At 52.2% G+C, this 26,004-nt stretch overlaps 1 protein-coding gene across 6 annotated transcripts in view; it reads left to right on the forward strand.

The window, feature by feature from the left end:
• LOC138754708 (discoidin domain-containing receptor 2-like) overlaps nucleotides 1-26,004 on the forward strand; it is a 126,154-nt gene that overhangs the window by 25,180 nt on the left and 74,970 nt on the right. For 2 of the 6 annotated variants that reach the window (XM_069919423.1, XM_069919428.1), the window contains exons 1-2: nucleotides 1,242-1,413; nucleotides 20,714-20,837. In XM_069919423.1, the coding sequence (XP_069775524.1) occupies nucleotides 20,762-20,837 (76 nt within the window). In that variant the 5' untranslated portion in view covers nucleotides 1,242-1,413; nucleotides 20,714-20,761. Of the gene's footprint in view, nucleotides 1-1,241; nucleotides 1,414-11,337; nucleotides 11,418-20,713; nucleotides 20,838-26,004 lie in introns of those variants that run through there. The other 4 variants (XM_069919425.1, XM_069919426.1, XM_069919424.1 and 1 more) reach the window with 4 other exon arrangements.

The following is a 26,004-nucleotide window of genomic DNA, read 5'->3' on the forward strand; positions in this document are numbered from 1 at the left end:
TGCATTACAGGTACAAAAATCGCTCAAAATTATGGTTCTGTAAATACAATATTTAAAAATAAATAAGTCCTGCCAAAAAAAAAGTGAGGCAATATCTGTGGTTAATTGCCCAATCAGGAGTCTGATGGCGGAGGGGAAGAAGCCATCCTGAGGGAAGAGGGCCTTGCCTGGGTGTAGGGGAAGTCCTTGAGGGTAGAGGCTGCTCCCTTAAGACACTCGATGGAGTGAAGTCTGATGCCCTTGATGTCGCAGGCTGAGTTCATGCTCCATCCATGTCTCCTGACCAGCTCCACTTACCCATTCACCTGCAACTGATCCAGAGCTGTCTACACCCCATGAAGGGCTGGGCTGTTCTTTTTCCTCCCACTGTTGCAATTCGACCTGCTGGGGTCCTCCGGCTCGGCCACAGCTGACTTGTTTGGTGGATCTGAACCAGGCAGCATCCACAAGAGGCACCGATATCCAATGGACATTTCAGGCCTGAGACCCTCTTGACCTCCTGAAGTGCCAGTTGATGAAGGAGACAAAGACGATCTGGTCAAACAATAATCATGGCTTTTATTAACAGAAACTCATGGTTCAATATGAAAGACAATAGGTGCATATACAGTTATACCCAAGGGGAGTGTCCTGAACAGTAGAGATAATAAACAGCCAATGTTAATACAGCAAGACTCGCCAGAGGGGAGACAGGCAGCTTGGCAGACATTCACCACCCCTCCTATAGACGCTGCAGGACCTGCTGAGTCTCCAGCAAAACTGTAGGTTAACTGCAGTCACAGCGTCTGCAGACTTGTATCACTTTGTAAGGGGGGATTGGTTGGTAGTGGTGGGCAGGGAAGGGGGAACAGAGGGGGGGGTTGGGCAAATACACTTTGTGATAGTTTCCTTAGGCACTCTCCCTCTCTCACACACACTCCCTCCCCCCTCCCCATCCTCCCTCTCTCCACCTCCCTCCCCCCCTCCCCATCCTCCCTCTCTCCACCTCCCTCCCCCCCTCCCCCCCTCTCCCCCCTCTCCCCCTCCCCCCCCTCCCCCCCTCTCCCCCTCCCCCCCCCCCTCCCCCCCCTCTCCCCCTCTCCCCCCCTCCCCCTCTCTCCCCCTCTCTCCCTCTCTCTCCTCTCTCTCCCTCTCTCTCTCTCCCTCCCTCCCTCCCTCTGGTGAATGAGGCGGGACCGGTGAGCGGCAGCGAGGAAGCCCATTGGCTTCCTCCCGCCCCCGAAACCAGGACAACCTGTTGAAGAGCGAAACAGGAATTCAGCGCAGAGCCGGGGATGGTTTCGACCTGCTGCGAAATTCCAGGCGCTCGGTCCTGAAGGCCCCCTCCCCACCCTCTTCTCCAGCCCTGCGGCGAGTCTGGGCGTCCGGCAAGAGGTTCGCCTTCCCATGGGGACGTCGGTGTACCGTCTGCAGGTAACTAGGTTGTGACAACCCGGCTCCACCTTGCAAAGAGCTCCGCGCCTTTCGGCCCACCAACCCGCGTCCAGCTCAGCGCCGGCGCAACTCCTCGTAATTGAAGTGTTTGGAGACGTAAACGCAGGAGTTAAAGCAACTCAGTGAGTTGCCGGGGTGGGGGGTGGAATGGACTTTGCTTTCACTGCGCTTTTTCCTTCCTCCGACCGGCTGATTCGAGAGGAAAGTTCACCCAGAAAAGTTCAAGGAACTTTCACAACTCTCAGTGGCTGGGACGTTCCTTGGGGTGTGTGTGTGTGTGTGTGTGTGTGTGTGTAGGGTTTGGGGGGGGGGGGGGAGATACATTCCAAGGGCTCAGCGGATCAGCCTGTGTTTGGGATGTGAGTGTGATCGTAAATCGGGTTATCGTGGGAGGGTGAGGGTCACACAGGGGCTGAAGCCCAGCAGGTCACGCAGCTTCTGCGGGAAGTGAAGGGGTCTGGTAGGAGCAGGCAGGGAATGTGAATGAAAAAGGTTCCCCCTCCCCCCTTTGTCCAGATTCGCTGCCAGACGATTGCTGTTGGGAACCAGGTATCGGAGCCGGGGGGGGGGGGGGGGGGGGGGGGGGGGGGGGGGGAGAGAGAGAGACAAATGGGGTTGAGGGAGGGACAATCACAGACTGGATGGGTTGAGGGATCTGCTTCTGTGCTATTGGGGACTAACCAGCCGGATTGTGGCGAAAGGGCACCAGGAGCTTTTAGAACAGCTCCCCTCCTCCCACAACCGTGGAGAAGGGAGGAGATGACCCTACAGGTACAGCGAGGGGGGAGGGGGACCCGCACGGGCTGCTGGAGACCGGCTCGTGGGAACCAGGTAGCGGAGGTGGGGTTCAAGAGGGCATTGAGGGGCTTCTTCCATCATGTGGAGCTCGGGGCGGCCGATGGATGGAAGGGGTGGGGGGGGGGTCCTTGCGGCTTCAGAGACCACGGGAGGCGAGACCACAGACACATAGTCACCCTGAAAGGTCTCCCTTTAGCTCCTCTCGCTGTGTCAGGGGCACCGGGCGATGCTCAGGGCGACCTTTGGGGTTTAGACCGTGGGCAGTGGCGGCAGCATCGAGGAATTTTCCCGCTACGCGGCCGGCCTGGAGGAAGGTGCAGAAGTGCATTCCTGCCCCGCGATTTACGCTGTTGGACCCCGGCAACTTCTCTGGAGGGAGCCCGCAGGGTGAATCGTTGGCTGTCATCCACTGGACCAATTCTCCTCCCCACACCCCTCGGGGGCGGTTCCAGGTCCACCCTCCCGGGACTGTTGCAGGTACAATCCACCCCTCCCTGGGGACTGTTGCAGGTTCAACACCTCTCCCCGACTGTTGCAGGTCCAACACCTCACCCCCCAGACTGTTGTAAGTCCAACACTTACCTCCCCCCCCATCCCCCAGGGTCTGTTGCATGTCCAACACCCCCCCCCCCAATCCCCCTCCCCGGGGACCATTGCAGGTTCACCCCCCCCCCCACGGACTGTTGCAAGTCCAACACCCCCCCCCCCATCCCCTCCCCGGGGGACCATTGCAGGTTCAAACACCCCCCCCCAGACCGTTGCAAGTTGTCCAACACTTACCCCCCTCCCCCAGGGACTGTTGCATGTCCAACACCCCCCCCCCCCATCCCCTCCTGGGGACCATTGCAGGTTCAAACCCACACCCCCCCACCCCAGGGACTATTGCAGGTACAATCCACCTTTCCCCGGGGACTGTTGCAGGTTCAACCCCTCCCCCCCTGCCCAGGATTGTTGCAGTTCCAACTCCTCCCCCCACCCCCCCCCCCCAAGACTGTTGCACATCCAACTCCGGGGACTGTTTCACGTCACGATGTCAAATTCTTCCTCTGTCTCCAGGCCTACTTCCACGGGCATGACTCTCCATACTGCCCCCCCGCCAGGTCCCTTCTCCTGCTTTCAGCCGCCTTCCTCATCTTGGACACTTTGACCTGGTCAGCTGCCTGCTCTGGATCTTTGTATTACCAATAGCTGCTGAGACAACAATCGCCTCAACTCCCCCCTTCCCCACTCTCTTATTCCACTCTCAGCTCCTCCGAACATACCTCGACGAAGGGCTCAAGCCCGAAACGTTGGCTCTGTATCCCTATCTTAGTTACATGAAGGTCGCTGTTGACTTGCGTAGTTTCTTCAGTGTCCTGATTTTACTTCAGTCATGGTGTCTGCAGACTTGTGTGTTACTTTTGAACTCGGAGTGATGTACAATGGCCTTTGGAGCAGTTTAGTGGAAACCATCCCAGTGAAATGGTGTCACCTCAACGTGGGCGGCTTCCAAGTCAAGTTTACAGTCATCCAAATGTACAAGTACAACCCGACAAAACAGTGTTCTCCGGTCCTCAGTGCAAAACACGCAGACACACAACCAGACTTAACATACACACAGACAAATAAATGTGCAAATAAATCAATATTGTTTCAAGAATATGAGAGTCTCGGAGGGTCAGTGTGAGCACTTCCTTTTTGGTCGTTCTCACTGCCCATGGGAAGAAGATGTTCCACAGCCTGGTGGCTCTGATACCCCTGGACCTCTTCCCTTGACGAGAGCAGCTGAGGTCCTCGACGATTTTGCGTGCCCTCTTCAGATAATGAGCCCGGTCGATCATGTCGATGGAGGGGGGAAACACCCCCCCAGCGAGCCTCTCTGCCACTCTTATGGTCCAGTGGATTGACCTCCGATCGCACCAACTGCGCTGCCCCCCCCCCCCCCCTTTAGTGTCATAAGGCACAATGAGAAAAGGGCGGGAGCTACAGTCTTCAAACCCAACCACAGTCGCTAGGGAGCCTCGATTCATTTAATTACACAATCTCAAATTTTCAGATGTGTACAGATAGCAAGGAAATTGAGAGCCTTTTGTGGGTTTTAATAGGCTGATAGACAATTAACTGGAAGATAGGGGTTTTTTTGTGTGTCAGAGGTTGTAAGAAATGTAGTGTAAATTTTAAATTTTATTTACAGCAAATGCAGATTCCGAGGTCAGCACAGTTATCTGTACTTGAAATCGGTACTGTCTGTAAGGAGTTTGTACGTTCTCCCTGTATCTGCATGTTTCCTCCCACCGTTCGAAACGAACGGGGGTTTGTAGGTCAATTGGGCGACAAGGGCCCTAAAGGTCCTGTCACCATGCTGTATGTCTAAATAAATGCATTGCCGCCCAATTGCACCTGTTTAAACTACAACCCCCCCCCCCCCATACGTTTCAGTGGGAAGAAACTGGAGTTCCTGGGGAAGCCCCCCCGTGCAGACATTAGGGGTCCGTGGAGGTTGGGGATTGCCTTCGAGGGTTGTGGTAAGTGCTTCACTGGGCATCGGGCAGATGCAATGTTTTCCCCCGCCTCCCCCCAGGTGGAGGTGTGAGGGGGGGTCGGTCTTGGATTGGAATTATTCAGGGCATGGAGTGGAGTTTGATGAGTGCTGGGGGATCAGTGGGGTTCAGCAGTCGACGGAGCTTGAGGGTGCAGAGGGAGTTGGCCACGAGAGGTTGCATGAGGGGATCGATGGCTGGCAAATTATCTTTCTCGGGCACTGTTCCGGGATTATGAAATAATTTCTTTCATAGAACGTTACAGCACAGTTCAAGCCCTTCGGCCCACGATGTTGTACTAACTTATATAAACCTATTCAACACTTTCCTGACCTCAGACCCCTCTAATCTTCTTTCTCATGTGCCTGTCCAAGACTCTTAAAATGTCTCTATTGTTCTAATACCCTTGACAAAGCATTTCAGGCATCACAGCTCCCTGTGGAACAAGTTTGATGTTTCCCCCCCCTCCCCCCCACCAACTAAATATTCCTGCCCTCACCTTAAACAGGTGTCCTCTGGTGTTTGCCCTGTGAAAAATGTGCTGGTTCTCCACCCTCTCACCGCTCCCCGCTAACCTCACCTCTTGCACAGGTTCTCGCTGCGTTTGCTTTGTGAGTCGGGTCAGGACAAGTTCACTGATGAACATGTCTCCACCAAACCCTTCGACATGGTTTCTGCCTCTTCCCCAGTGACTGCCGCAGGCTGTTATGGGATCAGGCCACCCACGTGTTTACAATCAGCTTCCCCTCAACAAGGTTTCCCTCCCCGTTTAAGCCCCTCCATTTAACACCCCCCGCTTAAGCCCCCCCATTAACCCACCCCCGTTAATCACCCCCATTTAAACCCCCGTTAAAAAATCCCTGTTAAACCACCCCTCACCCCCTGTTAAGCCCCCCGTTAAAGCACTCCCTCATTAAATCCCCCTTGCCACCCCCTCGTTAAATCCCCCTCAGCCCCCAGCTCTTCAGACTCTACCAGATCTCAGCAGAGGGAATTAACCCCTTCACCCACCCCTTCCAACTTAGTCAGACGAGAGCAATCTATCCCAGGTGATGTTTAACCCCTTCATCACCCCTCCCCACTCACACAGACCCTAGGCAACCTGTCCACAAGGGAAGGGATTTAACCCCTTCTCTCCCATCACACGGACTCCAAGCAGCCCGTACCCAGAGGCGATTAATCCCTCCTCCCACCCCACTCTCACACACCCCAGCCAGCCTGTCCCCAGGGTAGGGGACTAAACTCCCCATCACCACTCCCCACTCACACAGACTCATGCCGTACATCCCCATGATGAGGGATTAACCCCTTCAGCCCCCACTCACATAGACCCCTAGTATATATCTCCATGTTAGAAGGTTAACCCTTTCAGTCCCCACTCAGATCCCTGCCGTGTGTCCCCATTTTAGGGGGATTAACCCTTTCCGCCCCAATCACACAGACCCCTGGCGTATGTCCCCATGCAGGGGAATTAACCCCTTCAGTCCCACTCACATAGATCCCAGCCAGCTTGTCCCCAGGAAAGGCGATTCACCCCATCACCACTCCCCACTCACCCAGACTCCAAGCATCCTGTACCCAGGTGTAGGGACAAGGGTTGATCACACTACAGGTAGATCAGAGCCAGCACCACCGGGCTGAGAAACAGCTTCTTCCCACAGGCAGTGAGAACACTGAACGACCAAAGGAACTGCTCACACGAACCATCCGAGACTCTCATATTCATGAAGCAAGATTTATTTATTTGTATACATGAATACTTGTCCTGCATATGTATTGATTAATTGGATTTTGGAAGGACAAACCAGAAGGATGAGGACGGGGTTAATGGTCAGTTACTTAAGAGGGACCTTGGGGTCCAAATCTATACATCCCTCAAGGTCACCGCACAGGTTGGCAGGATAGTTGGGATTCAATAGTTGGGGGATTGAGTTCAAGAGTCGCGAGGTCATGTTGCAATTTTACAAATCTCTGGAGGATTGTGTTCAGTACTGGTCACCTCATTACAGGAAGGATGGGTAAGCTATGGAAAGAGGGCAGAGGAAATTCACCAAGACATTGCCAGGATTGGAAAACAAGTCTTATGGGGCAAGGTTCGCAGAGCTGGGACTTTTCTCTTTGGTACGAAGAAGGCTGAGAGGAGACTTGATAGAGATCGACAAGATTCGGAGAGGCATAGATAAGGCGGATGGCCAGCGCCTGTTTCCCAGGGCAGGATCAGCAAACACTGGAGGACGTCTGTACAAAGTGAAGGGAGGGAAGTTTAGGGGAGACGTCAGGGGAAAGTTTTTTTTTACACAGGGAGTTGTGGGGGCCTGGAATGACTTGCCAGGGATGGTGGTGGAGGCTGAAACTTTGGGGGCATTTAAGAGACTCTTAGGCCTATGGATGGAGGAAAAATAGAGGGAGGGCATTTGTACTTATTTTAAGGAATATGAATCGGCACAACATCGAGGACCGAAGGGCTTGTACTGTGCTGTATTGTTCTATGTATGTGTTTTATGTCTGGTTGTGTGTCTGCATGTTTCGCCCCAAGGACCGGAGAACGCTGTTTTGTCAGGTTGTACTTGTACAATCAGTGACAATAAACCCGACACCATTGGATCACCTGCTCTCACCCCCTTCCCATCCGAGTGGCTGCCAGGGTCGGCCAGTAATCTTGGGTAGGGCATTGGTCCATCCCAGCAGAGCTTCCGGAACACCAGCAGCCTGGAGGGACGTCTGCACCACCAGAGATGCAGCCTCTAGCCTGCCTCGCCAAAATGCACTGCTGCTGGCGGGGGGGAGATTCCCGGCACGAGTTCCCTGGGGGGGTGTGACGGTTTTCAAGTGAAGGGCCAAGAGCTTGGTCAACTTTGGAGTCTGAATCCTTGCATGTTTTCGAGGCGGTTGGTGCGACGCCTTTACAAGCGCCAGCGATCTGAACTGAGGTTTGAAACTGGCGCTGTCTTGTAAGGAGTGTGTAGATTCTCCCCCAGGTGTTCAGGTTTCCTCTCATTGTTCAGAATGTAACGGGGGGGGAGGGGTGTAGGTCAATTGGGTGTAGTTAGGCGGCACAGGTCCATTGCCGAAATGGCCTGTTATATCTAAGATTTTCAATTATTTAGAACACAGTAGAAGCCGATACCTGCCCTTGAAAGATGTGCCCCCACTCAATTACACCCAAATTAACCTACAACCCCAGTAGGTTTTGAATGGTGGAGTGGAAACCAGAGCACCTGGAGAAACCCCCGCAGACATGGGAGGAAACATGCAAACTCCTCACAGACAGCGCCAGATTTGAACCTGGTTCGATGGTGCTGTTGCAGCATCACACTAACCGTGACACCCCCACCCATTTCATTCCCTCTCCTGGTATGCTAAAGCAAGCATTGGCAAAGAACCTGCTGACAAGGTGCTGGTGAGACTGGGAGCGGGTTTGAGCTCCCTGTTTAAGAAAGGATGTGCTGATGTTGGAGGGGGTTCAGGAGTGGTTCACGAGGATGAAATGTTTATCATATGATGAGCGTTTGGCCTGGAATTTAGAAGAATTGGGGAGAGGGGACCCTCATTGAACCACTTGAGCATTGAGAGGCACGGACAGAGTCGATACAGAAAGGTTGTTCCCCATGGTGGGAGAGTCCAGGACAAACGGGCACTACTTCAGAACTGAAGGGCGTCCACTTAGAACAGAGATGCAGGGGGGTTTCTTCAGCCAGAGGGCGGTGGATCTGTGGAATTTGTTGCCACAGGCAGTTGTGGAGTCTGGGTCATTTGGGGGTATTTAAGGCAGAGATTGACAGGTTCTTGATGAGCCAGGGGTATCAAAGGTTATGGGGAGAAGGCCAGGCAGTGGGGCCGAGTGGGAGAATGGATTAGCCCCTGATTAAATGGTGGGGCAGACTGGACAGGCTGAATGGCCCATTTCTGCCCCTATGTCTTTTGGACCTCCAACACTTTAACCGATGTGCCTCGAGGGTTCATTAATATGCGCTCCTCTCCCCGCGGCTCTTCCCGAAAGCAACGGCGTTTGAAATAATTTCTATGGAGGCTTCAGTCGAAGACCCTCACTGCTGCATGCCACCCCTCACCGCAAATCACGGAGTTTGTGTTAGCTCTGCTGACTGCCCCACCCCCCTGAAGGTTATAAAAGTGACTGACAGCCAACATAGAGTCTAGACAAGCTGGTTTTAGACCTCTCCCACAGCAGGTTAATAATTAATGCTTCACCAGCATTCTCGGTTTAGTGGAGATGTAAAGAGAGAAGGGCCATTAGCATGAGAATTCGCCTCTCTGATACTGGGCCTGTCTAAGAGTCTCTTAAATGCCCCCAAAGTTTCAGCCTGCATCACCATCCCTGGCAAGGTATTCCAGGCCCCCACAACTCCCTGTGTAAAAAAACTTTCCCCTGACGTCTCCCCTAAACTTCCCTCCCGGAAGTTTTTTTGTTCTTCCTTAAACCCCCAAATTCTCAAACACTACTGTCGGAGAACCTGTTGAAATGATTTTGGCATTTTGATCTTGAAACGGAGGCGTCTTTTTTAAATAACTCCTCGGCCATGAGGGCTTTGTGACGTGAGTTCATAGACTAGGCCCCAGAGCCTGACTGTCGCCATGATGACTGAAAGTTTGTCTGTTCTCTTGCGCTCTCTGGGGTTGTTCCTGGTTGGGGAATTTAAAATGGTTAAAGTTTTCCCATTTCTGGAGGCCACAAGATTCAATTTATTGTCATGTAATAGCGCAATATTGTTCAACGTTTGTAAGGCGGACGGATTTGCCGTCAGCAGAAATTGCCCGATACGCCTCTTGCAGTCAGAGAAAGAGAATCCCCCCGCCCCCCAGAGTTACCCGAGTGTCACCCCAGTGCTCAGGCAGCCTCGCAGACTCTGGTCCAAACTGAGCTTCAGATCCTCCGACACGATCAGGAAGCCTTCGACGCCCTCTCACGTCCTGGCTCCGATACCAGTCTCCAGCCATCCGCGGCCTGGTGCAAGACCCTTGACTGCGGTCTCCTGCAGCCCGTGGGGGGGGTTCCCTGCCTCGAGTTGCCTCCGCCTGTGCGCTCTGCAGACTCCATGGTCACTGTCCCGAGGGTCGTCCCTTCTGCTTCTCCTTCTTAAATGGTGGTGGGGAGGTCTCCCCGCTTCCTGCTACCCTGTGGCCATGTTCCACTCCCTCACAGCCACTGCCAATCATAGGCGGCGCCATCTTGGGCCCAGACCACGCGGCCTCAGCCTTTGCTAAATAAACCCTCCATTGATCAGCTCCATTTACCGTCCGTTTAAAGCAGAGTGAAAAGGGCATGGCCTGGGTGGTGGGGGTCCTTGATTGAGACGCCACCTCGTGTAGATGCCCTCAATGGAGTGGAGACTGATGCCCGTGATGGCACTGGCTGAACCTGACCCGTGCATTGGCACCTCTGTACCAGATAGAATCCTCTCCACGGTGCACTGGTAGAAATTTGGAACAGCCTTTTGGTGACGTCCCAAATCTCCTCAAACTTCTTCGTGATTGCATTGACATGGAGTCCCAAGGATAGATCATCAGAGACGTTGACACCCGGGGATTTGAAGTTCTTTCTCTCTGCTAGCCCCTCGATGGGGACTAGGTCGTGTTCTCCTGGTTCTCCCTCCCTGAAATCCACAATCAAGTGTTACGAACGTTCAGTGTGAGGATGGTGGCGTGACACCATCTCCCTCCCGTACGTGGCTGTCTGCAATTCTGCCTTCGACCGTGGAGTCATCGGCAGATTTTGTAAAGGGCATTTGAATTGTGCCTGGCCACGCAGTCTCGGGCGTGGGGAGAGAGTCGAGCAGTGGAAAAGAGCAGATCGATTTGAGGGGGGGCCGCAGGAGTCCAGGATTTTAGGCTTTGAAGATCAAAGGGATGAAGTGCTGGAGGAGGGAGCGGCTCAGGGCGAGGGAGGGACAGGCCTGTGTAGCTGCGTGTGCCCAGGAGAGAGGGCTTGTACGCTTGCAGACCTCCGGCTCAGGGGAGAAGGGTTCCTGGGTTTGAAGGACACTGACTCACAGGTGCCTGTATGTAAACTCCACTCAGGAGCTCTTCCTTTGCTGATTAGGATTCAGAGCAGCTCGGAGTGAGTCATGATCTGATGTCAGCGCTGTTGAAGGACCTCTTTGTGTGAGCAGGGCTTGGAATTAGACTGAGACTGCGGTACCAGCAAGCAGCCGGATTATCCTCTCACCCGTTTCCCCCCCCCCCCCCCCCGCCAATGAACTGAGGTTACCCGTGACGACGAAGTGGCAGATTTCTTCCTCTCCCCAAGTTCATGTGGGAGGTGACCGGTCGGCAGACAGTCTCGAGACAGGCCGGCTCGAAGCCCCGGCGGGGGCGGGGGGGGGCGACTCAGGCGGGCAGGTCGGTGGTTTGAGGCACTTGGCCTGGAGTTGGGAGGTCTGCGGCGCAAGCCGTTGGTGAGCCACAGTTCATGGCTACGGGGAAGATTCATGCTGGAAATGCGAGGTGTGCAGAGACAGGATAGACCGAGACTGGCCATATCCGGGGCAGCTATAACACTGGGGTAATCTTGCTCGCTTTAAAGTCAAGAGAGGCAGGAACGAGAGTAATACTTGGTCCTTTTCCAAAGGCAGGAGGGTCGACAACTAGAGCCAAATGTTGAAGGTGAGATGGTAGCGATGGACACGGGGCATGTCGATTTCTGCAGAGGTCAGATACTATTTACTGTCATGTCATCGAATCGGGATTTATTGTCATGAACGTATCGCAAAGTTCGTTGTTTTGTGGCATTGTTACAGGTGCAAATATTGATACAAATTGCCTTTCGAAAGGGTAGAACCTCAAGGGTGTAATCGTGGCCCATCTGGCGAGCTTGGGCCTGGTTTGGTAAAAGCGAGTCTTTGCGTTGGGCGGACCGGACACCGTTCCGCCTAGCTCGGTTACATAAGACATGGGAGCGGAATCGGGCCATTCGGCCTATCGAGTCCACCGTGGCTGATTTACACACCTTTTCTGGCCCATTTTTCCTCCTCCCCGATCAAGATCGCATCTACCTTTGCCTTGCATATCCCCAATGACTTGGCCTCCACGGCTGACTGCTGGGAGCTGAATAAGTCTGAATAAGTTCCCCTCCCTGTGGGTAAAGAAATCCCCTCCTCTTCTCTGTTTGTGTTCTGACACGGTTGTCCATGGGTCCAAGACTCTTCCACCACGGGAAGCATCCTCTCCGCAACCAAGGCGGCATGGTTGGCGTGGAGGTTTACAGCGCAGTGATCGGGATGGGGGCTCGAATCCTGCGCTGTCTGTAAGGAGATTGTACATTCTCACCTTGTCTATGGGAGCTTACCCCGGAGGCTCTGGTTCCTTCCCACCATTTGCAAAGTATTGTAGGTTAATTGGACGGCACAGGCCTATGCAGGCCTTTCAGTGTCCAATAGGTTTCGCTGCAATTTCCCCCCTCTAAACTCCAACGAGTACAATCCCAGACCCATCCCAATCCCAGATCCTCATATGAAATCCCTTTCAATCCTCGTAAACCTCCTCCGGAGCGTCTCCAATGCCACTGAGGTTGAATCTGGTGCTGTCCATAAGGGGTTTGCACATGATGTCTGTGTGGCTCTCCGGTTTCAAAATCGGAATCAATTACTTGTTGACAAGTCACAAAATTTGTTGTTTTGCAGCAACGTCGCGGTGCAAAAGTTCCTATAAACCACCTTATGAAACAGTGCACTAAATGTCAAAGTGAGGCCATGTCTGGGGTTTGTTGTCCGTTTGGGAATCCGATGGTGGGGGGGGGGAGAAGAAGCTGTCCCTGTGCCGCTGGGTGCTTGAATTCAGGCTCCTGCACCTCCTTCCCCGATGGTGGTAGAATGAAGGGGGCCTAGCCTGGGGGGTGGGGAGACTTTGAGGATAGGGGCTGCTTTTTTTTTAAGACCCCGCCTCATGTCGATGTCCTCGATGGAGTGAAGTCTGGTGCCCGTGACATCACAGGCTGAGTTAACCACCCCCGGAGTTTATTCTTGTCCTGAGAGTTGGCGCCTCCGTACTGGGCAGTTATGCAACTGGCTGGAATGCTCTCTGTGGTCTACCTCCGGCCCTTCAAAATATACGGGGGGGGGGGGGGTGGGGTGGGGTGGTTGCAGGTGAAACGTGTTTAAATGGCTGGAATCGGCTTCTTTCATGCTGTAAATAAAATGTACAGACCCCATTCATTCTGGGTCGAGGGAGGGGAGGAAAGAAGCAAGGTCCCCACCCCCACCCCAGGTTGAAGAGCTGAGGCCCAAAACATTTCATTATCTCTAGCTCCTATGGATGCTACGGGACCTGCTGGGTTTATTCTGCACTTTTAGTGCCATTGAGTCTCTCAAGAAGGCACAGAGCTCGCTTTTCACGCCTGGGCCGAACTCTCCCCCCACCAGTCCTAGCACCTGTCTGCGCACTCCTTCCGTGCCCAAATTCCAGAGAAAACTGCGGCTGAGATCCGAACTCTCCGCTCTTGTTTATAGCCCGGTTGGAGATCAGACTTCCTTGGCGCTCAGTTGTTGGAGGGAACAGAGGTGCTGTTTGTTCATCCGTGGGGCTGGGTGGGGGTGGGGGGGGTGGTGTGGAGGGGGTGGTGATGTAGACTAACTCTCCCTTTGTGCAAAGCCACAGTTCAGTGAAGCCATTGTCCCTGCCTTTGTGTGAGTACACAGTCCTGTTGGTTCGATCTGCCAGCTGCTGTTTAAATCCACCCAGCATTTGTTCCCCCACAGAGTTTATTTTAAAAAATAGAAGCCACACACAGTAAATGCTTGGGCACTGAGTGTAGAACCGAGGGATCTGGGAAAGTGAAAGTGGAGTCGTATCTACTCCTCAACAACAAACTCAATCAGAGACTTATTTAAGGGCTTTTACTCGTGCACTTTATTGATTTTTTTTACAAATTCTCTCAGTCAGAGTATGTTTATATTTCTTTGTTCTTTTACATATGTATGTTGTGCAGTCTTTTTGGAAACTGCGCTAACCGGCTGCATCACGGTCTGGTACAGGGACATCAATACCCCTGAGGGTAAAGCCCTGCAAGAGGTTGTGGACATGGCCCAGGACACCCCTCCCCACTGTCGAGAACATCCACGGGGGGTGGGGGGGGTGGAAGGGTGGGACGCTGCCGTTGAGAGCAGCGGCGATCCTCAAGGATCCCCGCCACCCAGCGCGTGCTCGGTTCTCGCTGCTGCTGTCCGGGAAGAGGTATCGGGGCCGCAAGACTCGCACCTACGACGTTCAGGAACAGCGGCTCCCCCTCCACCATCAGACTCCTACTTGTGGATTTTATTGATTTTATTTTTCTCTCTATTGCACAGTCTGTTTACATTTCTTTATTAGTTAATACGTGGGCGTTGAGTACAGTTTTTTTTGCACTGCCAATAAGCGGTAATTCCGCCTCGCCCACAGGTAAAAGAATCTCAGGGTTGTATGTGAAGTCGTATGTGTGGTCTGGCAATACTCCGGAGCCGCCTGTCGCCGTGACATCAACCGTCCACGCTGCGCAATGGCTGTCCTCATTACCCATAACCTGGACGGCCATTGATATCCCGCCTTAAAACCGAAAGAGGCTTGCCCCGCCCTTGTCAGTCTCCTTCTGGCCCGGCGAGGGTGGAGCTGTGGAACGGGAAGTGGGAAGAGGGCAGGAAGGAGCCCTAACCCCAGTGCCACTTACAGTGGGACCCCTACTGGTGGCTCCCGGGTCACGGGCTGGACAGTGTTGTCAGCCCGGCCCCGAGCAGGCGCTGTCAACACCGTGGAGCGACTCTGGGACTACCCCACTAGAAGGATCGGAATCTGCATCCAGTGTCCGCCATTGCCATCTTTACAAATGTAGGTGCAGTGTAGAATATCCGGCTTTCTGTTCATATTTTTTTCCTCTTTTAAAAGGCCAATGGAGGGTTTTTGGCATCTTGGCCTTCATAAATCGAAGTATTGAGTATGGGAGCTGGGATGTTGTGGTAAAGCTGTTAAGGTGAGACTAAATTTGGAGTATTTTGTGCATTGTACTACAGGAAGGATATCAAAAAGATTGCAGTGAAGATTCATTGGGATGTTGTCATGCTGAGGAACGGGGTGGGGGGGTGCGTGAAACACAAATGTCTGTGGACGCTGTGCTTGTAGTAAGAGCCCACAGAGATGCTGGAGGAGCCCAGCCAGTCTTGCAGGTAAAGATCTATCCCCGATGTTTCAGGTCCCAAGCCCTTTTGCAAAGCTCAGGCCCAAAATGAACGGTAAGAAATCCTTACCTTCCGTGCACTCAGCGAGACTGGCCTGCCATCTCTGTCTTGTTACCGCAGGGGAAGGTTAAACAGGTTAGGACTTTATTCCCTGGAGCATGGAAGAATGAGGGGAGGTTTACAAAATTCTGAGGGGAAAAAGTTAGAGTAAATGTAGGTCGGCTTTTTTTCCATTGAGGATAGGTGAGATCCAAACCACAGGGGTTAAGGGTGAAAGGGGAGGCTTCAGGGGTACGTTAGGGGGGGAAATCTCTTCACACAGAGAGTGGGGTGGGAGTGTGGAGCGAGCTGAAGTGGTGAGCTAAAGCACAATTTTAATATTTAAGAAAAATTTGGACATCCAGGGATGGAGGGATATTGGTTGGTCACTAGACAGCAATAGTTCAGCACAGACGAGATGGGCTGAAGTGCCTGTTTCTGTGCTGTTCTTTGACAGAAGCAGTTGGTGCAGTTTGTGCTTGTGGTGGAGGTTCCTGGCTAAGGAAGGTACTAATTGTTCTCTGCTTTGGAACTGTTGATCTCCTGCAACGGGTGGAGGGAATAGGAGAACTGCTCCCTCAGTTATGCTTCGGCAACAGCTGGTATCTGGTAACAATCACAAGGGATTGTTTTGGAATACAGTCTGCGTAAGGGGATTGTGCAGCATGGAACAGACCCTTTGGCCCAAATCACCCGTGCTGGCCCAATTGGCTGGAGTTTGTACGTTATCCCCATGTCTGCATGGGTTTACTCTGGGCGCTCTGGTTTCCTCCCACCCTTCAAATAACGTTCGGGGTTTGCCAGTTAATCGGTGTACAGGTAGACCTCAACTTATGATGGGGTGGTATTCCAGCACTCCCTTAGTAAGTTGGAAAAGGGCAGTGGGATCAGTGTGGGGACTGATTCAGGGCTGTGAACATCATAGCCCAGCCAAAATTCGAAGTACAGTACGGATTCTCCCATTGTAACTTTGAAAAATCATAAGTCGGACCATCATAACCTGGGGTCTCCCTGTACTTGGCTGATGGGTCAAAAGGGCCTGCTACCATGCCCTAAATTTAAAAAAAAAAGGTTAATCTTGGAACCCCTGGCTTTTACAGGCAAATCGGGGTGATTTCCCAAGAATCTTCGGCGTTGTAGGATTAATTTCCAGGATCTGTGATGTATGGTTAATCCTGGAACTCCCAACAAGTTACAGGGCAAATCCAGCACTGGCACCGATGACGAGGTTAATTCCCAGGACACCTAACAGTTATGGGCTTCCTGCCACCAGGCCTTGGCAGGGAGAGGGTTAATTCCCAGCTGTCTTGGCAGCTAGAGAGTTAATCTTCCAGACACCCGTCTGCTGTGCATTTCCACATGCACAAATGTGTTGCTGGCAGCTGTAACAACAGTCAATTGCATTTAAACTGGGGCCTTGTCCGAAACCTCAGTCTCACTACCGTTATCAAACAAATGTTAACAATTAGCCAGCAAATGATCCCACTTTTAAGGTGCTTCAGAAAGAGGCGGGGAGGTTCTGGGAGGGAATTTATTTTTTACATTTTAAATTTAGCTATACAGCATGATAAAAGGCCCTTTCGCCCACAAATCCCTACCACATCCCCTCTCTCCCTTCCATAGGGACCGCAGCTTCCGTGACTCCCTTGTGCACTCGTACCCCCCCACCCCCACCAATCGCCCCCTGTGGCCGCAGGAGGTGCCACACTGGCACCCGCACCTCCACCCTCACCACAGTTCGGGGCCCGAACAAGCCCATCCAAGTGAAGCCACACTTCTACTGCGTCCCATGCTCCCTTTGTGGCCTTGCCTACGCTGGAGAGACTGGGCGCAGGCATCTTCGCTCTGTCCGCGACAGTGACAGGGACCTCCCAGTGGTCGACCACTTCAATTCCACGCCCCACTCCTGCACCAACATGTCTGCCCGTGGCGTTGTACCATCCTGCCAAGAAATTGGAGGAACGACACCTGATTTTTTTCCATCTGGGCCCTCTCCAGCCGGACAGTCTTAACATTGACTTCTCTGGTTTCTGCCGGCCCACTCCCCATTTTCCCCCCTCCCTTCCCCATGCCTCTGACTCCTTTCCACCAGCTCTCCACCCCTTCCCTTCCCTCCCCATTCACAGACCCGTCCCCCCCCTTCCCCCTGCTTGCTGCTGTGACCTCCCTCCCTTCTCCACCTTTTGCGCCCTCCCCCTCCCCTTCTTGTTCAGACACCGGCCGTCCAACATTTTCCAACCCTTTAAAATTTTAATTTCTTTTTAAATTTAAATGTTAAATTTGGACGTACAGCTTGGCAACAGGCCTCACGAGCCCCTACCGCCCAATGTATACCCGATTTAACCTACAACCACCGGTATGTATTGAACGGTGAGAGGAAACCGGAGCCTGCGGTGAAAACCCACGCAGACACGGGGAGAATGTACAAACTCCTTACAGTGCGGGATTCGAACCCTGGTCCCAGTGGCTGGTGCTGTAACGTACTGCTTTAACTGTGTCAATGCGAGACCTGCTGAGTTCCTCCAGTATTTCTGGGTTTTTAACTGCAGTCATATCCAAGCTGAGGAGCGAAGGAGTTAGAGGGGAGACTTTTGGTTGGAATCTGGAACACGCTGCCTGAGGGGGTGGGTGGAGACCAAGCCTCCTCTTAAAATAAACTGGATGATCACTTGACTGGCCAAGGCACCGAAGATTACGGAGCTTTATAGCTGATATGCGGGGCCTGTTTCTGCGTCATATCACTGACAATATGTGATTTGTTGCTGTTCGATTCACAAATTGTTGCTGCAATGATGTTTTCTCTTTTGGGGAAACTAGCCATTGATTTGCAAAGCTATTTCCTGCACTTAATGACTCACTGGACACTCTCTCTGGATCCAGGAAAGAGCTGGGCCTTATTCCGATCTCAGATTTATTGTCGGAGCACATACACGACATCACATGTAACCCTGAGATTCTTTTTCCTGTGGGCCAGGCAGAATTACCTCTTATTGGCAGTGGGGGGAAAAAACTGTGCATAAGTAAACAGATAAAGAAATGTAAACAAACTGACTATGCAACAACAGGGGGGAAAAAAATCAAAATCTACAAGTCAGAGTCCTTAAACAAGTCCCTGATTGAGTTTATGGTTGAGGAGTCTGATGGTGGAGGGGGAGCTGCTATTCCTGAACCTGGTGGGGGCGAGTCTTGTGGCACCAATACCTCTTTCCTGATGGCAGCAGTGAGAACAGAGCCGGGTGGTGCGGATCCTGGACGATCGCTGCTGCTCTCTGATGGCAGCGTTCCCTGTAGATGTTCTCGATGGTGGGAAAGTTTTGCCTGTGACGTCCTGGACTGTGTCCACAACCTTTTGCAGGGATTTTCGTTCAGGGGTATTGGCGTCCCCGTACCAGACCTTGATGCAGCCGGTCAGCACACTTTCCACCACTCCTCTGTAGAAAGTTCATCCGCAAACTCCTGAGGAAGTCAAGGCATGGATGTGCTTTCTTCACAATACCATTAGTGCGTTGGGCCCAGGAAAGATCCTATGAGATTCCCAAGAACTGAAATGTGCTCACCCTCTCCACTTCTGATCCCCCAATGATCACTGGATCCATACACCTCTGCTTTTCCCTTCCTGAAATCAACAATCAGGTTCTTTGTTTGGGCAGAAAATTCAAAACTTGCCAGACCACAGAGTGCCGGATAATAGAGATTCCACCTGTACTTAACCCTTTTGAGGTTCATTCATGAGTCTGATAACAGCAGGAAAGAAACTCTCCTTGAACCTGGCAGTATGTGATATTGGTAATCTTTTTGGTGGGAGTGAGGGGTGAAGAGATGGTAGTCAGCGGTCTCTTCATTATTTTCGCTGCTTTTCCGAGGCTGCCGGAGAGGAGGGGTGTGCTGGCCTGAGCCACGTTCACAACCCTCCGCGGTCTTGGGCGGAGCAGTTCCCGTCCTGTGCAGTGACGCACCCCAGCAGGTTGTTGAGGGGTGCTGAAAACTTCCTTAAGCTTCTGAGGGTGCTGAGGGGGTCAAGTTCAAATTTATTTATCATTCAATGTATCAGTACAGGTAGTCGTCAACTTCCGATGGGGTTATGTCCCGACATTCCTATCAAAAGTCTGAAAAATCGTGTCAAAAAAGGACAGTGGGATCAGTGTGGGGATCGACACGGGGCTGTGGAGAGAGCAGGGCAGTGGGATCAGTGTGGGGACCAATACAGGGCTGTGGGGAGAGAGTGGGGACCGTGGGATCAGTGTGGGGACTGACATGGGGCTGTGGGGAGAGAGTGGGGCCGTGGAATCAGTAAGGGGACCAACTCAGGGCTGTGGAATCAGTAAGGGGACCAACTCAGGGCTGTGGGGAGAGAGCGGGGCAGTGGGATCAGTGTGGGGACCGACATGAGGGCTGTGGGGAGAGAGCAGGGCAGTGTGATCAGTGTGGGCACCGACACGAGGCTGTGGGGAGAGAGCGGGGCAGTGGGATCAGTGTGGGAACTGTGGGGAGACACTAAACATCTTGGCCTTTGCCAGAATTCGAAGTACAGTACGGATTCTCCCATTGTAACTTTGAAAATTCACAAGTCAGACCATCATAAGTCAGGAATGACCTGACTAATCAGCGTTTTCCAGTCCTCACTGTAAAACAGTGCAAATACATATACAGAGAAACAATACATATTCACAGAACCTACATGCATAAATTAATATAAATATTATAATAATAATAATAACAGAGTCTCGGAGGGTCCGTGTGAGGAGATCCTTTAGTCGTTCTCACTGCCCGTGGGGAGAAGCTGTTCCTCCGCCTGGTGGGGCTGGCTCTGATCCTCCTGGATCTCTTCCCCCAATGGGAGCAGCTGAAAGATTCTGTGTGCGGGGTGAAAGGGGGTCTTTGTGATTTTGTGCTCCCTCTTCAGACAACGATCACATCGATTGGTGGGGAGTGGGCTGGAGGGAGACCCCAGGTATCCTCTCTGCCCCTTTTTATGATCATGTGGATTGACCTCCGATCCATTTCTCCGCAGCAACAGTACCCACACTGTGATGCAGCTGTCCAGGGCGCTCTTGATAGAGCTCCTACAGAAGGTTGACGTGACGGTGGCCGGTAGCCTTGCCCGCCTCAGTCTTCTCAGGAAATGCAGTCATTGTTGCGTCTTCCTGACAAGTGAGATGTCGAGTGTCTGCGATCGGTCTCTGGTTGAGTGAACTCCAAGGAACTTGCTCTCCCCTCTCTCCACCACAGGGTTGTGATGTGTAGGAGAGGGTGGTCATACCTGGTCCTCCTGAACTCCACAATCCTCTCCGTCTTGACCACATTAAGATCCAGGTTGTTATTCTCATTTCACATGTTGGTGTCTCCCCGCTGTGCTTTCCATTTGGGGAGAATAGAATGAAGTAAAATCAATGCTGGAGAAATTCAGCAGGTCAAACAGGGTTCTTTATATAGCAAAGATAAAGATACAGAACGGACGTTTCAGGCCTGAACCCTTCGTCAAGGGTATGAGGAAAATGCTGGGGCAGGGGGAGGAGCCCGGTCCCACAGGCAGGAGAAGGGAGGGAGGGCACAGCAGCAAATAGGGGGAGGGGGGTCAGCTCTGTGAATGGAGTGGGAAGGGGATGGAGGAAATGAGACAGAGGAGGGGAACATTGATAGAGGGGTGGTAGAGCTCTTTGAGCCGGCATAGGTGGGATGGGCCGAAATGCCTCCCCCGTCAGAAGGGAGTAAGGTAAATGTACAGTAGGACACTGAGCCACGGCTGATCTCTTCCCCTTTCAGATATGAGGAGCCCCTGAGAAAATCGACAGTCAGCAGCACAGAGACATCATGGGGTTTGCCGTCTTGTTCCTTGGACTTGCGCTGGAGGTTCTCAGCCAGCAGGCGGCGGCAGACGTGAATCTCGGTGAGTCTCTGACCTGCAGTCCTCCCCTCGCCTCCGGTATACTCTGAAGCACAGAAAGATCCAATGTGAGGATCACAGTTTCAAGAAGAATTCACTGCTTGCACTCAGTGATCTAACAATCGCCCCGCTCTTGGGCCAGAGAGTGGGGAATGAGTTTGCCCCTGGCGGCTGTGGGTGTTGTCATTGGGTAGGTTTATAACCATGGAACACGACAGTGCAAAGAAAGGCCCTTCAGCCCATCTAGTCTGTGCCAAATTATTCTGCCTAGTCCCACTGACCTGCGCCTGGACCATATCCCTCCCATCCAGGTACCTGCCCGCATTTTTCTTAAGCTTCATAAAATGAAGGCCTGCATTCAGCTGGCTACTCATTCCACGCTCCCACCACTCTCCCTAAGTGAAGGCATCCCCCTTAAGCATCTCACCTTGTCCCATGTCCTCTGGTTCCTGTCTCACCCATCCTCAGTGGGAAGAAAGAGAACCCCGTGGTTGAAGTAAAAACACGATGCTGGAGAAACTCAGAGGGTGAAACAGCGACCAATACACAGCAAACGTAGAGATAGGTCACCAACGTTTCGGCCTTGAGCACTTTGTCAAATATCGGCAGGCGTCCGAACAGAAAGGTAAGGGGGGGTGAGTGGAGAGCAGGTTAGCAGATTGGTATCTCCATCTTTGCTATGTGGAGAGAGTTTTAATTTTAAATTTAGACATACAGCATGGTAACAGGCCATTCGGCCCACGAGTCCATGCTGCCCAATTTACACTCCATTAACCTACACACCCCCCGGTACGTTCTGAAGGGTGGAAGGAAACCGGAGCCCCCAGATAAAACCCACGCAGTCACGGGGAGAATGCACCAACTCTTTACAGACAGCATGGGGTTCGAACCCAGGTCCGGTCCCGATCGCTGACGCTGTAACGGCGTTGCGGTGACCGCTACGCCCAGTCGTATCTCTATCTTTGCTATATAATGTTTGACCCACTGGTGTTTCTCCAGCATTGTGGCTTTTACTTCAGTGGGAAGCACATGCCCACATTTTCCATACCCCTCATTTATAGCAGGAGCTGATGGGTGTCAAAGGGCATGGGGAGAAGGCAAGCAGAGTAGGCTTGATGGGCAGAATGGCCCAATTCTGCTCCCAAGTCTTGTGGAAGAATTTGATGGAGGTTATCAAAATTACAGGGAATTGGGATAGTGAGGGGGAGAGAGTGCCAATGCTCAGGACAGGATTGGCCCAGCACCACTAGACTTCACTCCATCGAGGAAGTCTACATGAGGCAGTGTCTAAATCAAGCAGACTCTATCCCCAGTGACCCCCCACCCACCACTACCCAGGCCATGCCTTCTTCACTGGGAAGGAGGTACAGGAGCCTGAAGACAAGCGCCCAACGTCACAAGTACAGCTTCTTCCCTTCCGCCATCAGATTCCTGAATGATTAATGAACCACAGACACGGCCCCACTTTCTCTCTACTTTTGCACTAATTTATTTATTCTTTTTCAAAATGCAATTTAGAGCAATTTTTGCACCTGTAATGTGGCTGCATGGCATGGCGGTTAGCGCAACGCCGTTACGGCGCCAGCAATTGGGACCAGGGTTCGAATCCCACACTCATCTGTAAGGAGTTGGTACGTTCCGGGGTTTATTCCGGGGGGGGGCTCCAGATTCCTCCCACCTTTCGAATCGTGTCGGGGGTTGTAGGTCAATCAGGTGTAATTGGGCGGCAGGGACTCGTGGACTGAAGAAGTCTGTTACTGTGGCTCGTGTCAACGTTTAAATGTACACCACGGTAACAGGCTCTTTTGGCCCACGTGCCCAGGATGCCCAATTGACCTACAACCTCCGGTACATTTTTTTGTTGGGTGGGAGGAAACCGGAGCCCCCGGGGAAAACCCATGCGGAGAACATACAAACTCCTTGTAGGCAGTTCCGGATTTGAACCCCGGTCCCGATCAATGACTGCTACGCCAACCGTTCCGTCCCACAACTTTAAAGGAATGCACAACTTTAAAGGAATGGATTTTGTAGCACATGGTTCGTGACAATAAATTCCGATTCAGATTCTGATGAGGGGTATGGGGAATGAGGTGAGGTTTAATAGAGGGATGCAAAATTATGAGGGGGTAGACAGAGTAAATGTAGGTTGACTTTTCCCACTGAGGGGAGGTGAGACCAGAACCAGGGGACATAGGTTAAGGATGAAAGGTTTAGGGGGAAAATCTTCACTCAGAGAGTGGTGGAAGCGGGTTCCGAGCTGTCAGCTGAAGTGGTGAATGTGGGCTCGATTTTTAACACTTCCAAAGAATTTGGACAGGGATGTGAATGGAGGGGGGGGTGGGGTGTGGTGCAGAGGGCAATGGACTGGGCGCAGGTCAATGGGGCCAGGCCGAATAATGGTTTGGCATGGTCGAGATGATCAGCAGTGGAATTGGCCTTCGGGGGGGTTAGCATGGCAGCCAGAAGCAGTTTGGTGGGCCAAAGGGCCTGTGGCCTTGGTTTTGGCAGTGGTGGGTGCCAGAGCCCAGCCTGCCTGCTGGCCTAGCAGTCTCCAGGGACATGCAAAGCCTCCCTGAACAATGACTTAAAAACTACCATTGCGGATTGAATCTGGCCACGAGAGCTGAGAATTACTGTGAATGTCCCCAGAGTCCACTCAAGTGCCTCTCTCTCTCTCTCTCTCTCTCTCTCTCTCTCTCTCTCCCCTCTCGCTCCCTCTCTCTCCTCTCTCTTCCTCTCTCTCCCCTCTCGCTCCCTCCCCCATTCTCCCTCCCCTTCCCCCTCCCTCCCTCTCCCCCCCTCTCTCTCTCTCTCACATATCTTTCAGACTGAGTCTCTCCATCTCCTGGGCAACCATTTAAAAGACTGCCTTCCCTTATTGTCCCCTCTCTGCCTGAGTGCGCTGAGCTTTCCAGCATCGATTGTCTGTCAGAATGCACTGCCTCCCTCAGGGACGACCTCTGACCGCGCTTGTCTGCTGAGTAAGAGAAATACCTCGGTTCGTCTGTGCTTTGAGCCCTGTGCATGCAGCTCTGCACTGCAGCTTCTGGAGACTGATATGTCAACACCAGAATAATTGTCGGGACTCCGTCCCTTGGCCTCCATATTCAAACGGCGAGGGGACAGGCAGTGTCCGTGGGGTGAGAGGGTCAGTCACCATTTTGGCTGGGGACTCTCTCTCAAAATGGACACGTCGTTTTCAATCTCTCTCTCCAGCTCTGGGAACGCGTGCTCCAGTCCTGTGTACAACGTTTCCGTGTCCCTGCTGCACAGGTTCCAATAACTGCCCTGAATATTCAGAGATACTGAACTTTGTTAAGATACGTGAACTTGAAGACACAAACCTCCAGCCTCAAGGACAGTTCCTTTTTAAGACTCTTAAATGGATCTCTCACTGCAAAAAGAACATGCCCCATGCATTGTTCCTCTACACTCTGCACTTTTTGACTTATAGGAACATCACTCCCTACCATTGTGTCCCAGAGGGGTGCAGACCTCACCGGGTGACACCATCAGAGGGGCTGACCCCAAAATAACTGTCTATGAAATGTTGGTGAGGTGTTTCAGCAGAAAATTATTTTTTTATAAAAATATCCCTGTAGTGAGCTGTAACAACAAAGCCCGGCTGACATGCATCAAGGCTAAAACTCGATGCTCATTTACGTTTTGAACCTCCAGTCACAGCTGTCATTATGACCCAATGACAGCGACTCTTCGAATCACGTGGTTTCGTCCACATAAGCAAGCGCTGTTGTTTTTGTTGCTGCTGGTGTTTTTAGAGTCACTGATTTGGTCAAATGTTCTGGTGTTTTAGCGACAATATTGTGGTCATTAGTGTTTATAAACTGAAATCAATAGTTTTTGAGAATGAAGTGGTGTGATTTTGTAATTTAAAGGTGTTATATTAATTGTGCTAGTTGTTTATATCACGACTACATTCAGTGAAATACGGGAATTCCGATTTACGAGTAAAGATAATACAAAAACCATTCCTAAGGATTTTTTATGGTCTGGTACGGGAGGAGGTCCATGGGGGGGGTTGGTGGGTGACCACACGAGTTACTATACCGGGTGGTGATGCCAACCCTAGTGACACCACTGCTCCCTACCTCCTTATGATTGAACTTAATGTTGGATGGGTTGAGTTGACTGGATGTCATGCTGAAGAAAGCTTCTTACTCTCCCTTTATCCACCCGACGACAGGCAATTCGATTTGGCTTGTTGGGGACGTGCTGGGCCACAGATTGTCCCGACCACAGGATGAATACTCCAATGCTGCTTTCGATTTATGGTTTAAACACTCAACACTGGAGAAACTCAGCAGGTCACACAGGGCGGTGGATCTGTGGAATTTGTTGTGGAGGCCGGCTCGTTGGGTATACTTAAGGCAAAGACTGATAGATTCTTGATTGGCCAGGGTATCAAAGATTACGGGGAGAAGGCCGGGCTGTGTGGAAATGGATCAGCTCGTGATTAAATGACTAGGCAGACTGAATGGCCTTTTTTTCCTGCTCCTGTGTCATTATGGTCTTACCTGCATCCCCTCCGGATCTTGTACGCTGCAATAAGACCGCCCCTCATTCTTCTAATCTGGAAAGGGACACTGGGGAGTGAATCCAAGGATCTTTTGGGAAGGATGAGTGAACCACATCAGAGCGGCAGTTTAGCAGATTGGCGTGGGATGAACTCTTCTGACCCGCAAGGTTTGCGAGCAAAGGCGACCCGGTTGGTGTAGCAGTTGGCATGACGCCTTTACAGCGCCAGCGATTGGGACCCCGCGCTCTCTGTAAGGAGTTTGTACATTCTCCCCGTGTCTGCGTGGGTTTTCCTCCGGAACTCTCTTTTTTGCCACCGTTGAAAATAAAAACATTACATGGGGTGTAATTGGGCAGCCCTGGTTCGTGGGCCAGAATGACCTGTATGTCTGTTAATTTAAAAGGGGATTAGGGTGGATAGGCAGGAGGATGCCATAGATGGACGGGTTGAAGGGCCTGTCTCTGTAAACACTCTCAGGTGGCCAAAATACCCCGATTTAAAGCTGCTTATTCTACCCCAATGTGGCTGTTGGGTAGCCACCTTGAAAGTGGAGAACCTGGCCAGGAGGAGCACTGACCTAACCCTCCTCCTGTAGGTATATTCTCCGGCTCAGAGAATCCCCCATTGCACCTG

The sequence above is a fragment of the Narcine bancroftii genome, chromosome 2 (assembly GCF_036971445.1).
Source record: "Narcine bancroftii isolate sNarBan1 chromosome 2, sNarBan1.hap1, whole genome shotgun sequence".
Taxonomy (NCBI): Eukaryota; Metazoa; Chordata; class Chondrichthyes; order Torpediniformes; family Narcinidae; genus Narcine; species Narcine bancroftii.